Source organism: Macrobrachium rosenbergii, chromosome 27 (assembly GCF_040412425.1).
Source record: "Macrobrachium rosenbergii isolate ZJJX-2024 chromosome 27, ASM4041242v1, whole genome shotgun sequence".
In the NCBI taxonomy this organism is placed as follows: Eukaryota; Metazoa; Arthropoda; class Malacostraca; order Decapoda; family Palaemonidae; genus Macrobrachium; species Macrobrachium rosenbergii.
Genome location: NC_089767.1, coordinates 38,980,746 through 38,995,733, shown reverse-complemented (window position 1 = coordinate 38,995,733; position 14,988 = coordinate 38,980,746). Strand labels below are relative to the sequence as shown.

At 36.8% G+C, this 14,988-nt stretch overlaps 1 protein-coding gene across 1 annotated transcript; it reads right to left on the bottom strand.

Moving 5' to 3' along the window:
• Nucleotides 1-1,227: 1,227 nt before the first annotated feature.
• LOC136853668 (oocyte zinc finger protein XlCOF6-like) lies at nt 1,228-6,749 on the bottom strand. Its single transcript, XM_067129596.1, has 2 exons — nt 6,613-6,749; nt 1,228-3,027 (listed from the first exon to the last, which is right to left on the bottom strand). The coding sequence occupies exon 2, from the start codon at nt 2,995-2,997 to the stop codon at nt 1,345-1,347; it is 1,653 nt and encodes a 550-aa protein (XP_066985697.1). The 5' UTR covers nt 2,998-3,027; nt 6,613-6,749; the 3' UTR covers nt 1,228-1,344.
• Nucleotides 6,750-14,988: the final 8,239 nt, after the last annotated feature.

Sequence of the window (14,988 nt, the reverse complement as noted above, 5' to 3'; positions counted from 1 at the left end):
CTCTAGCCAATGCCAAATTAACACAGGGGACAACAATTCACAGTCCATTTCACCCTGAGTGCATACACTATTTTCACACGATCATCTCATTTGAACAGCCTCCCATCATTCTCAATACACTACCAACAAAAATCAAAAGCAAGTGCAAAAAACAAGCTATAATTAAGACATATTTCATCAGTAATCATAGTTACTTACACTGTATAGATAATAGGTCTATATCAGTGGAAAAAAAAAAACTAATGTGGGCTATTAAAAGTAGTGGGTTTGTAAGACGTGGCAATGCTGGTACACTTTCATTATTTCCTTTCCTTTTTCACAAGCATTATAGACATTATCATCTCATATTTATGTCAACTTTATGGGCCTGGGGTGCAATGAGTTCTCTCCACTCTTAAAATTTCCACCATAACCCTTACCAGGTCTTGATCTCCATCTAAGCCCATTTTCCATCCTCCTGCCATTCTTACATCTTTGTCAACCTATTTCCTTATTTGCCTCTTCTGACTAATTCTTCTTTACCCCCTTGCATTCTATGTCCAAACCATCTCAATCTGTTCTCCAGCTGCTGGGCAGCCTATCTCTCTTCCTGTTCTACATTCATATGATCTTCACAATACAATCTGGCCATAAATCTTCACATTCTGCAATGGTATGAAACTTTATTCTACATTTTCTTTGTTAGTGCACATGTTTCTGATACTAATACAAGCAGCACAAGTTTTTGCTCTGTCTACTAATGGTATAACTACAGTAGTTTTATTTATCAGCAGTCTAGCCATCTCTCTCCAGTTCATCCATGATGCAGCTACTCTATTCCTTACTGACCTTTCAATCCCTACTTCACAAATCCAGTGGGGTCCCCAAGAGGACAGAAATGCCCTATCTCTTCTAAGACCTGCTTAAGTACTACAATATGGTTCTACACTTCCCTCTCTTCCCTATTTACTCTTTCAACATATTTTGGGCATTGAAATATCTCTTAATGGATATTTTGTAATCTTGAGCATCTTTTTTGACACCATCTGTTGTATCACTTTTTACAGAGTACTGACTTCACCACAATACCTATCCCATAGTACAATAATTAAGTGGCTAATTTCCTGACTGCTTTTCCTTTGTTTCCAGTTACCATAAGCTTTTTTGGCACAGTTTGATTTTCAGTTCTTTTACAGCTGAAATCTTCCACAATAATGAACCACAAACAAATGAAATAAAAAACCAAGATAACTTTCCTTTCATTTATATACAGTATATCTTGACTTTTAACATACACTATAACCATTCCCATTATAAGAAGTACAGTAATTCAGTTTAAAAAAATAACTAAATTATCTTATAAGCTTAGGGTGAAAAACTTAACCCCAATTCATTTGAGCTATAATCGTCATCTACTTCTTTTTTTATAGGAGTATCATCACTTTCCACTTTCAGCACATCTACAAAAATAGATGACCGAATCACCTGGTCGTCATGGAGGCATTTCATATGCTTATTTAGATTTCCCTTCGAGGAAAAGTGTTTATGGCATATCTTACATGAAACAGGGGGCTGATCTGAATGTGTAAGCATATGGCTCTTCAATCTGCTCTTCACAATGAAACTCTTTCCGCAAATTTCACAAGTAAACGGACATGCACCGGAATGCAATTGCATGTGGACCTTGAGGGTTTTCTTTAGGGTGAAACGCTTTTCACAAACTTCGCACGGGAATGGCCGGTCAGTCAAGTGCGTTCTTATGTGCTGCTGAAGTTTGTCTTTTCTCACAAAATCCTTTTCACAAAACTCACATAAATATGGCCTATCACCGTTGTGAATTTTCCTATGTTCCTTTATGTTGACAAAATCTTTACCGCACACATCACAAAAATAGGGTCGGTCGCCAGCGTGCAATCTCATATGGACCTTGAGTGCTCCTTTATGCTTAAAACCTTTGCCACACGCTTCGCAGAAGAAGGAACGCTCTTCTCTGTGAGCAACCATATGTTTCCTCAGATTGTTGCTTTCAACGAAATCCTTCCCACAAACTTCACATAAATACGGACGCTCACCAGTGTGTAATCTGGTATGCACCTTGAGGGTTCCTTTATTTTTAAAACTCTTATCACACATTTTACATGCAAACGGACGCTCATCTGAGTGCTGTTGAATATGCACTTTCAGTGTTCCATTGTGACTGAAAGACTTATTGCAAACAGGGCACGTGAACGGCTTCTCGCCTGTATGAGTCCTGTTGTGCTGCTTTAGGTTTGCTCTGGTAACGAAAGTCTTCTCACATACTTTACACACAAATGGGCGCTCCCCTGTGTGTAATCTTACATGCTCTTTCAAGGACTCTCGCGTACTGAAACACTTCCCACAGAATTCACAGAAAAATGGGCGTTCACCTGTGTGCTTTCTCATGTGTATTCTGAGTTTTGCTTTTTGAATGAATCGCTTCTTACAGATTTCACAAGCATATGGGAGTTCCCCCGTGTGCTGTCGTTTATGTATTTTCAAATTCGACTTTTTAGCAAAACTTTTGCCACAATATTCACAAGGGAAGGGTTTCTCCGAGTTTTTTTCAGTAAAATCACTGGAAAAATTTGGAGTATCTATGCACGTACTTAACTGATACTGGAAGCCACCTGAGTCACCAAAATTTCTATTCAATCCCGAAGAAAACGGCTGTTGATCTGCACACTCCTTCATATGAGTCTCCAAGTCACTTTTTTGTGAGAAGCATTTACAGCAAAGGCTGCATGACCACGTTAGGTCACTTACATCTTCCTTTATTTGGACATCAATGATTTCTTCTTGCTTACATACTGCAACAGATGCATCATCAGGGAAGGAGTCCCCAACGATACGATGGTTCGACATTGTGACCAAGTCACTCGAATTGGAAAAACTTGACTTGGGTACGTCATCTGAGAAATGTGGCTGAGGGCAGCTTCTGTCTTCAGCTCTCATCTTTTCAAAAATGCCAAGGGTAAATTCTTCCTTGATATGCATCATGCTGAAGAGCTCGCAGCCTCAGCAAAATACCTGAAATAAAATTAAAAGTGACAAAAAATGCAGCAGATGGACAAGTTTGAAAATACTGTAGATGCATTATACAAGTATACAAAATAAAAATATTTCCTTGTTTAAAAGGCAAGTGGTACTTTCACTGTTGAATCTTTTCCTGTCACAAGGTTTATTCTGGCTATGCAGAGAATACCATACTAATGTTCTGTTATCAAAACCCTCGTCCTTCCGAATTTTTTTAAGTTCTATATACAGTAACTTTTGTGCAGGTTTGTTTGTACTTCTAGAATCTATTTATTTACTGTCTAACTTTACCTATTTTGTCTTTCATCCTTGCTTTCACATCTTGATAAGTAAATTAATTTCATTTAAGAATTCTTCAGACTTTCGATCCTAGCTTTTTACTTTCTTGTATTATAATTATTTTATATCATTTTATCATAAGTAATATTTTAGATAATTTTATCAAGAGTAATATTTTACTTAATTTCATCGTGACCAATATTATACACTACAAAAATTACTTTTTACCACCCACTTACTGTAATTTACAGTACTGTACTTTCTATTACTGCAATCTCTTTTTTACAGAAAGTGCCTCTACTTCTCCTTTCAGTGTACACCTTGGAGCATAGGCTACTTTGGGGTGTCAAGAACTTCTCTCATCACTATGGCATTTTCCATTTTTCTATAGTACAGTATATATATACATGTATATATATATATAGACAAAATCCACGAAGGAAAGAGAAACAATGGAGTGCTGCAAGGCCTTTCGACTTACTGTCCTTTACTTAGCAGTTGGAGAAATATAAAAATATGTTAACAAAGAAAACTCATATAAATGACAGATGGAATCCAACACAACTGAAGAATCAGTAGAACTGCCAAAATATGGTTAAATATTTAAGAGGTTTTACAAATGATTAGGATCAAATGTTCAGAAGCAGGGACAGGACAATTAAACGATTACACAAGGAGGTGACGGACCACCAAAAAATGTTATAAATGTACAATAATATAAACTAATCTTTATATTTCTTCAGTCTGCTAAGTAAAGGACAGTAAGTCGAAAGGCCTTGCAGCACTCCATTGTTTTTCTTTCCTTCGTGGATTTTGTCTTTATTTACAGTATATATTCATCACGTTCCATATTTTTGTGGTTCAGTTACTGTACTTCTGATCTGTTGATAGTTAGCACCTCCCAAAACATCAAAACATTACTGATGGTAATATCACACTTCAACTATTTTTAAATCACCTTCTCATTAAATGATTACACTATGACTAAATATGTGGTGTAACTGGGCTTTCTCCAAAGGTTTTCTTCCTGGACTTATAAGGCAATTCTTGTTATTGCTAAGTGGTATACAGTACACCTAAATGTTTTAACTGGTGCATCAACAAAACTACTATTTATTGTAGTTGCTCTTTCACATGGGTAATTATTATATTACTTAAGCCTTTTTTCATCTAGTAACAATTTCTATTTGATTCTATTATTACTGTATTTACACTTTTTTTGTTGCTTCCTCTCCCTCGAATGTTAATAGACTACCACCTACTAAAAAAACTGTTTGCTTCTTACTATGACAACTTCCTTACTAAATCCTGTTCTTTAATTTACAGGCTATTAGTCTGAATAAGGTATAAGGCACTCAGGACACCCTTTTCTATAGCTATTGTTAATTTCCATTTTGTTTTTCCTATTTCTCAAAAGTTTTGAATAAACCAATAATAAAGCAGCTTTCCAGTGACACTGTCAGGCCACCAAGATTTCTCAAATGCACGGCAGGGCACCAAACTGGAATAAAGCCGCAATCAAGGCTTTTTGTTTCTTACCAGCAAAACCTTGGGTGTGGCCTTCTAGGGGATAAAGATTGAGTATTGCACTACAGTACATGAAAACTAAACTAAACATGGGTAAGTATCTAAGTGACTTAGATACTTACACACCTTTTGGTGACCCCATTTTGGTATATCATCCTAGTATTGTCCCCCTATCTCAAAAGATAGGCATTATCAAATTTAAAAATTTCCAAGGGGAGCAATAAAACTTGTGTAAGGTTTGATCATGTGAAGAGTGCTATGCAAATAATCTGAAAATGTAAAATAAGAAATTCTGGAAATGAGAATTCACAAACCTAAGGTTACAGAAGCACCTTGTAGCCTAAATAATAGGTAAGGACCTGGTGTCCAAGGTTAGGTTAGGTTAAATGCATCAATACATTGTTTGCCTCCCACCCTAAGACCCAGCTGTCTTAACTGTCATCCCCATAGTTGTATGATATATGGGGAGTTCTAGTTTCTCTATCTAATTTGCTATAAAAAGGAACATCAAAAATATTTAAAGTGTACATTAAAACATAGGAAAATTATATTATCAACCTGAATGCAATCATGGTTGAAAGCAAAAATTTAACACCCAAAAATTATAACAAATACATAAACACTTATTCTTGTACAGCATATTGATCCTGAATTTGGCAAGAAATTAAATTGTTTGTCAAGAACTTACTGTTATTTTTTGTCGGTCAACTGTAATTAACCTGTAATTAACCTCAGAACTGATATGTTTTTGTATGCTGGCCATCCTGGAATGCTAACGTGGATGCACAGTGTTATAGGGGGGTTCTGCCCCAGGCTAAGTAACATGGCCTACTAGGTTAGATTAGGTTAGGGTATGTTAGGTTAGTATAGTTCCTTTTATAATAGGTTTCCTTAGCGATCCCTTCTTGAACATATGGCTCCCTAATGACTTGCGCATGAGCGGAACCATTCCTTAACAAGTCCAGTGTTTCTCCCATCATTCCTGTCCCCCCACACAAAACCCCACATTCCCATAGGGTCCCCAACCATGGATAGATGTGTCAAGTTAATAATAACTGATGAACAATAAACACCACCACCTCCATTATCGGCAACATTAAAGTAGGGGAAAAATCAATTTCTAAGGTAATAATGTGTGCCGAGCTGTTATACAGTTTTACCCAAATTGCAACAATTATTGCAGTTTTCGGCAAAACTTTACTTTAGTTGCGCGACCTGATTCCTGCTAGTTGTCGACCAGGAGAGATTCCTTGTACATAAACAGACATAACCTATCCTATCATGCCAGGTCCTGACCTAACCAGATTTTACCTACCTAACCTAACTGAGGGCAACGTGCCCTGACCTGACTGGGGAGGGGGGTGTGACCCCTGGACTCCCAAGAAGGCTGTAACCTGTCCTGGCAGGTGACTGGCAGGATTCAGACCGCACATGTAACGGTAAATTTTTACCCAGTTCACTTTCAATTAAGGTTGTTGTATAGAAGACACTCGTCCTGCCCATCTATGGGCATTACCAGGGTATTTAATGAACCTCGGGTCATGTTAGGTTAAATAAGGTCATGATTACTCTAGACAAAAAAAAAAGGGCGTATTATCTATTAAGCTAACCTACCACGACGTAATCTAACCTACCCTATTAGTGTGTGTGTTTTTAAGGCCAAACTAATCATACTTAAACTTGACCTTAATTATGTTAATTCAAGACCTTTTCCTGACCTAGGATATTCTGTCAAAGTAAATGTCATAAAACAAAACGTCAAACGCTTCGTACCCAAAAAGTTACCGAGGTTGCTGCCATTCGGTTTAATGCAGGCTTTTTAAATATCCAAAAGGTATTTCCAAAACGCCCATATTAATGGCTAATTAACACTACGTGAAAGCTACACTTTCTAATGGGCTTGGCAGCTGGCTTCCCACTTGAGTCTCTCAAGTACCCAGGACGATCGAAGATGATGTCTTTGCAATGGCGCCTCCTTCGAATCTTCTTCTTTCTTTTCGTTCCGCCACTGCATTTTGGCCTTTGTTGCTTTGTTATGTTGATTGTTTTCTGTTTATACGCTATTATCCTTTATTATCCGGAGAGTGTCGATGCGATTAAAGCGTTGCTAGCATGTGGACTAATCGTGATTGTTAATTCGAGTCAAGTTTCTTATGAAATTTGAGTGAATTTACAAGGAGAGACAAATATTGCTTCTTTGGGCATGACCTAATCAAATGTGAACCGAATATGTCACTTGTGATTCAACTCGAACGTTAATATTTCCTCCAATTCCATATTATGGTATAACATTCTCTCTCTCTCTCTCTCTCTCTCTCTCTCTCTCTCTCTCTCTCTCTCTCTCTCTCTCTCTCTCATACTTCATCACTAAATATGAAAGCCTATAGAGAATCATTTCATCACTATATATAAAAGCCTAAAGGTAATCTCTTAATGTAGTACATCGACAGCCCTGCGTATATGGTTCAGGATTTTAGTATTTTTATGGCAATCATTATGGATTTCCACCAAGATAACAGTGATGGCCTCTCAACTGGGACGAAGCTAAGCCTCAATTATGGATATTCATTGATAAATTCGAAATTTCCCAATGGAAACCAAGTTTCTCTGACAATTCAAAGAAAAGACTAAACCACGAGGTTACATGAGACAATGAAATGAATTTTGAGATGGTGATGTTTTTGAGAAAATGGAATTCAGCACTGCCGACTGAATATGAAGGTGAAGAAGTTGATGATGACATTGAATGTGAGGCCATTCTCAACTGGATTAGAATATATTATTTACTGTATCATTGTCATTTATTTTTTTTTATTTTACTGTCATCATATTAAATAATAAAACAGCAATGTAAGCAATCTATAAAAGAACAATGGGATGATAGACATACGAATCTCTCTCTCTCTCTCTCTGTTGTCACGATTTTCAAAGAGATTTCTCTTTGAAAGTCGTGACGACAGAGAGAGAGAGAGAGAGAGAGAGAGAGAGAGAGAGAGAGAGAGAGAGAGAGAGAGAGAGAGAGAGAGAGAGAGAGAGAGAGAGATTTCGTATGAGTCTATCATCCCATTGTTCGTTTATATTAAGCCAGCCATGTACTGGCACAGGCTCTTGCTTCTAGAGTAGACCATGAGTACTGAACATTCCATGAAACTATCTACCAGATGATTTCATCCATGATAACTTATATACTCCCAAGTATTAAGGGGACCTTTTGGAGATAAATATGACCTACAGACCGAATATTATTATCTATTTTGTGTGTGTGTGTGTGTGTGTGTGTGTGTGTGTGTGTGTGTGTGTGTGTGTGTGTGTGTGTAGAGCGAGGCCTATATATTTTCACGTTCTAGTAATAAAAATGACATTAAGATAATATTTTTGATTTTATACTCTTCTTCGACTATTTTCTGTATTTATGTGGGTTAGTGTACGTGCCTAGAGCGAGAGACTGACACAACGATTAGCGTCCAAAATAATTGAAAAATGATAGAGTATCCCATATTATCAAGACACGTTTTCTTAGGAGGACGATGTTCATAGAAAACGTAAAACAACAGTATTGCATATGGTAAGTAATTCCGTAGTCGAATCTGTTCACGTCAAGTTTATACGTGAAGTTTTGATAAACCAGCACCTTGAAAACAACATATTTATAGAGATTTTTCCTAATTATTGACATGCCTCACATAAAAAGAAAAACCAGAAGTGCCCTGGAGAGGGAGTCATGGAAAAAGACAAAACAAAATAAGAATTCTCGAGTAAAACAGTGAAAATGTGATGCAAATGTCAGGCAGCACTAAGCATTCAGCTAGCAAATCAATGATGAAATTTATGAAGAAAGTCTAAATGAAAATATAACATTGAATGACAGTGAAACCCATTTATGAAAAAAAAGTTAAAAAGTCTTGTGGAAATAAATCTTGCAAAGTGAAGTGTCAGTTGGCAATTAGCTTGGACAGCAAATTATTAAGTTGTGAAGCTGAAAAACTTCAAGTGGGAACTTTCTGAGACTTGAATCGCCTCGTTTTACAAAACACAATTTAGTGAAAGTTTTTTTTTCTCATGTTATTTGTAATAGGACGTACTGCATAAGTTCGTTTCTTTCTACAGTTATTACAGCCAAAATAATAAGCGCTGGGAACGTGAAAAGAAAAGCATTGGGAACGTGACAAGAAAAATCCGAATCCTAAGTTAGGTACAAAACAAATGAGAATGGCAATTCAATTCTGCAGTTAACAGTACACGCAAAATGTTAAAATAAAAAAAATAATTTGAAATAAAAGAAGATCAGACATTAAACATTAAATCATATGGTGCTACACGAGAGAAGAACTAAGTCTGTATGAAACTTGAATTATGTAAATTCTAAACTGTTGCTAATGAAGATAACGTTCGTTTGTAGGTCACTCCTACGTTCTGGGAGATTGGAAATAATAAAACAAACACTTGGAATGGAAAGAACAGTAATATAGCATAGAGTAACCCAATAAACAAGCGTAAGAACTGCGAAAGGTACGCGGGAGAAAACAACGGTACACACGATGCACAGATAAACAAAGAGGAATTGGCAGGGTTATACAACAGATGGCGAACGCAACAATATGGTGATTTACGGAAATTGGTTCCGAGCTCGCTCTGCTCATAAACGTAAAGGTTATTAGATGCAGAGAGAGAGAGAGAGAGAGAGAGAGAGAGAGAGAGAGAGAGAGAGAGAGAGAGAGAGAGAGAGAGAGAGAGAGATTACTATTTATGTCTCGCAGATATCTCAAATGGGTATTACCCTGCGTCATTACATACATCCCTGATAGATGGCGATCCTTGCTAGGCTATGCCCCCGCCCCACCACCAAAAAGTAACGCACTACAGCCTATTATGTTAGCGCTCTCTCTCTCTCTCTCTGTGTAACCATAAAAAAACTTTCCATTCTGAAGGCTAATAACAGAGCCTCACCAAAACTTTTCTCAATCTTGAAACTTTGTTCTTTTGTTCTTTAATAAATAGGTTAACAAAAAATCGACTTTCACGTAATTCACTAAAGGCTAATTCTATTCTTTTCTCCTCTTCTGAATAAATTATACCGAACAAACTCAAATGGGAAAGGACACGTTAATAATGCAGAATAAATCAAAGTTTTCCTCTTACTACTAATTCAACGGACGTGAATAAGTAGCAGAGGAAATTTATAATTCCTTACTTTTGAAGTTTAGACTTACTTTTTTTTCTACTTTTTTTCCAAGTGTTTTTTCGTTCTCATTCAAATTTAGTGAAGCTGCATATTGGAGAGGGCTTCCATTTATCTATTTTCGATCGAGTGGGCTTTCTCCGAGGAGTTTATGCATTTCCCCAAATATATATACTTGAATAAACAGAAAGTCGCCTTTAAAAATGAGTGTCATGCTCAGGTGGGCTAAAACTTTCATATATATTATTTCGAAGGTGCGGGAACCTCACTCTTAGCTTCTGTAGTCTCTCTCTCTCTCTCTCTCTCTCTCTCTCTCACACACACACGCATGCAATAAATGCAAAAGGCTCTTGCTAAGTGTTCTAAATATGCCACTTCCTTTCCATATGTATATATATATATATATATATATATATATATAATATATATACACATATACATATGTATAAAATATAATATATATATATATATATATATATATATATATATATATATATATATATATATATATATATATATATATATATATATATATATATATATATATATATATATATATATATATATATATATATATATATATATATATATATATTTCCATATATATATAAATATATGAGGAATAAAAAGATATATTAGTAAAAGGTAACAGCACTTTGGTCCTCAGCAAGTCTCGAAAAATGAGGTTACCGCCGAATATCATTTTCCCCAACCCAACTGATGCTTGTTCATATTCACAGCTGGGTAGACTGGTGGGGGGCAGGCCAGGATCAAGCTACGGACTTTGCAATTGTGAGCAAAGTGCTCTACACCCATCCTAAAGGAAATCTTTGCCTGACCACTGCACATCAACAACTGCATTTACTCTGTTTATAACAAAAGCCACACAATCGTCTCATAAATCAAGGTCAAACACATGACCGAAACCTACGACTTTATTAAAAAAAAAAGTAAAAAATGCGCCGAGGTTTCTTCGGCGCAATCGAGTTTTCTGTACAGCCGCTAAAGCTTATAATCAAGGCCACCGAAAATTGATCTATCTTTCGGTGGTCTCGGTGTAATGCTGTATAAGCCGCGACCTATGAAACTTTAACCATGGTCCGGTGGTGGACTATCCTATATCGTTGACAGAAGCACGATTGAGGCTAGAGGGCTGCAATTTGGTATGTTTGATGACTGGAGGGTGGATGATCAATATGCCAATTTGCAGCCCTCTAGCGTCAGTAGTTTTTAGGATCTGATGGCGGAAAGAAAAAGTGCGGACAGAATACGGTGCTGACGGACAGACAAAGCCGGCACAATAGTTTTCTTTTACAGAAAACTAAAAATAGACAACAAAAGGTAACAGACAAATGACGGTGAGAAGACAAGAAGCGCAAGAGACGTAAATTATAAGCGCAATAGAGAAAGGAGAGAAGAATCAGACGAAGAATGAAGTGAAAGAGATATTAGTGGAGGAGGAGGAGGAGGAGGAGGAGGAGGAGGAGGAGGAGGAGGAGGAATGAGTACAAAAGGAGCGGTGAACACGTATAATTCTCATCTAAACTTCGCACCGCTATTTTTGACAGTAATTTTTTTTTCAAAGCATCAAAAGCTCGTATGAACCTCCTTCTTCTTCTTCGCTTTTGAGTTTCCAAGACGCGTGAGAGAGAGAGAGAGAGAGAGAGAGAGAGAGAGAGAGAGAGAGAGAGAGAGAGAGAGAGAGAATGATGATACATATTTTTCTAACGTTCTCGTAAAAGCATAATACGATGAAAGACGCCCGAGCGCGTTCCATTAGGTCCGGCATCCTCAATCGACTTTGCGTTGTGGAAAGATTTCGTCCTTGTTTTATAATGATGATGATGATGATGATGATGGTGCCGAAGATAATGATGATGATAATTGCAGTCTCTATCCTTAGGTAGGCTTTTCGGGATTACTGAGCTGCTGAATATGGGGAGGGGTAGAGCTTCCAAGATAATGATCAATTAAAGTCAGAGTATTGAACTTTACTTTCAATGTATTGATGAGACTGACGATGAAGTTGGGTCTTGAAACGGCAAAATCTCTCTCTCTCTCTCTCTCTCTCTCTCTCTCTCTCTCTCTCTCTCCGTATTTGTACGTGTGCACACGTCGGTAAGCGAACTGCAGGGCTACTGAATGGCATAACATAATATTCACTTACAGCCAGAATATGTTAGGTTAATTACGTAGTTCTGCTGGTTTTGCTATAATCCCATTTTGTTGATGCAAGAGAAAGAACAAACTCAAACTGCTTAAGTAACAGATTAAAAGTGAAAGGTACATATTAAACATTGCTGGATGTATATTAATAAAAATAGAACCAAAATTTTCCAGTGAAACCGGAAGTGGTGCAAAGTCTTCATTCTGACTCGATCAAATAAAAGTTTTTTAGTAAAAGGGTCCAAGAGATTTCACGAAATAAAAGGAGAGAATGAAACAGTCTAATGTGATACCACATTACTCCTTAATTACAGATACCTCAAAAGAAATGAACTTGTATCTTTACAAAAGAAATAAACCGATAACTAAACCTGGTCCAACCCACAGTGCGCTGACAACCCCAAAAGGTTATTTCGTTGAGAGAGAGAGAGAGAGAGAGAGAGAGAGAGAGAGAGAGAGAGAGAGAGAGAGAGAGAGAGAGAGAGAGACTGAACTTTTACTTTGTACAAGTCTCTTCGAGGATAAACACAAAATACTTTGCTGACACCAAAATACATTAGCTAAGTACATAACAGAAGTGCGCTCAAGATTGGAAATTTGGTGTCAATCGGGACATTTATTGATGGCGTAACCTATCGTGCCCACTGAGGGCCATTCAAGTATTTTTAAACAAATTACCTTCGATTTCCGATACAACTATGCATTTAATGCAATCCACTCTTCACGATTTCCGCGCTGCTTAGGCTTCGTGAAAATCCCTTTTCGTTTGGAACCAATTTCCTGACGTAATTTTTATCTCTGGTTAATTGGTCGTAAAATTTGTCCATTATTGATGTTCCTCTTACAAGATATTAAAAAAAAAAAAAAAAAAAAACGAAATGGACTTAGAATCGAACGAAAGTTTTGTGCGTTCAAGAGCGCTCCGTGAACGAAGGCGGAAAATGGTTTTTTGTTTCCAAACTGGGTATACTGAAACGCATTACAATGCATTACGATTTGGTTGCAAGCTGTAATGCGTGAAAGCTATTCCCTGGCACTTCAGTTATTACAGACAAGGGCAATCTCATATTTCCAATGAAGTCTTGAGATTCGTAGAGTGAATAAAACATAAATAAATAAATAAAAAAACTGAGGCTGAACGAGACTCGAAAGAAACTGCATACACACACACACACACACACACACACACACACACACACACATATATATATATATATATATATATATATATATATATATATATATATATATATATATATATATATATATATATACATACATACATACACACACACACATATACATATATCAATAAAGAATCCCTGACCGAAGCAAAATTAAAGTGGCATACAACAAGGCTCAATAAATCGGGACAAATGAGCCGGGGGCATGCAGAGTCCCTTGAACTTTTCAATTTCTCCCTCCGGATGTTCTCAGCAGCAGTTTTTTTTTTTTTTTTTTTTTTACCAATTATGACTTCTGAGTAAAAATGAAAGGAGAATGAAAGGCCTCCTGAGAAGAGCCGTTATGGGAAAAAATGACAAAAGTTACGAGGTTCAGGCGACGGAATAAGAGGAGGGAGAAATACGATTGAACCGCAGAAATTTTTGAGTTACGTGGGATAAAAGAAGGAACTCGAGAAGAACAGTTTTTATATTGCGAAAACACAAAGGAAATTTTATATTATATGCGTCTATATATATATTTATATGTATGCATATACTGATACACATACAAAATTTTCTACTTTTAGTTTTCTGTAAAAGAAAACTATTGTGCCGGCTTTGTCTGTCCGTCCGCATTTTTTTCTGTCCGCAGTTTTTCTGTCCGCCCTCAGATCCTAAAAACTACTGAGGTTATAGGGCTGCAAATTGGTATGTTGATCATCCACCCTCCAATCATCAAACATACCAAATTACAGCCCTCTAGCCTTAGTGGTTTTTATTTTATTTAAGGTTAAAGTTAAGCACAATCGTGCGTCTGGCAACGATATAGGACAGGCCATCACGGCCGGCTGAGAGTTTAATACGCCGCGGCTTGATTATAGCGCTGTACAGAAAACCCGACGCATTTTTTACTTGCTTCAGATTACTTCTGTCGGAGAAACAGCGGGATTATTTAACTCTACACACATGTGGCTTGGAAAATATTTTACGGAAATTGTGAGGAAGAGTCAAAATGAAGACGTAATTACCTCGAGTCCTAAAGAAGATGTTAGGCCTATCAAAAAGTGGAGGTCTATGTAAATGTTGATAGTAAACTATGGAACTATATCAACATTACCGTGTAGTAGACTGAAGAACGTAATCTCTAATCTGATTTCGAAAGAATTTTCGTACGGATAACTTTTACCGTTGTAACGTTAATGAAATGAAGCGGCTTTACATATGGCTACGCTGGTCTAAACCAGTGGTTCTTACCATTTTTCAATGTTTGCACCCCTTTCAAATCAGCAGTCCGTTCTCGCATCCCCTGAATTGCTGAAATAAGAAAAATAATAATAATAATTAGTATTATTACTTATTTTAGTTTATTTTATTTTTATTTTTTTGCAGAAAAAAACCATGCGTATATAAAAATATATTTTGCTTTAATTATTCATAGAAATCCTCGCACCCCTTAGGAACCGGCTTCGGGGTGCGGACACCCCTGATTAAGAACCACTGATCTAAACCATCTGATCGTTCTGATAAAGTTTATTTATTTAGGAGAATTATTCAGGGGAACATCTACGAGCGCCATTTTCTAAAAAGAATATGGTCTTACTTGGACACCACAAAGCACACAACGATTCGTTAAACCAT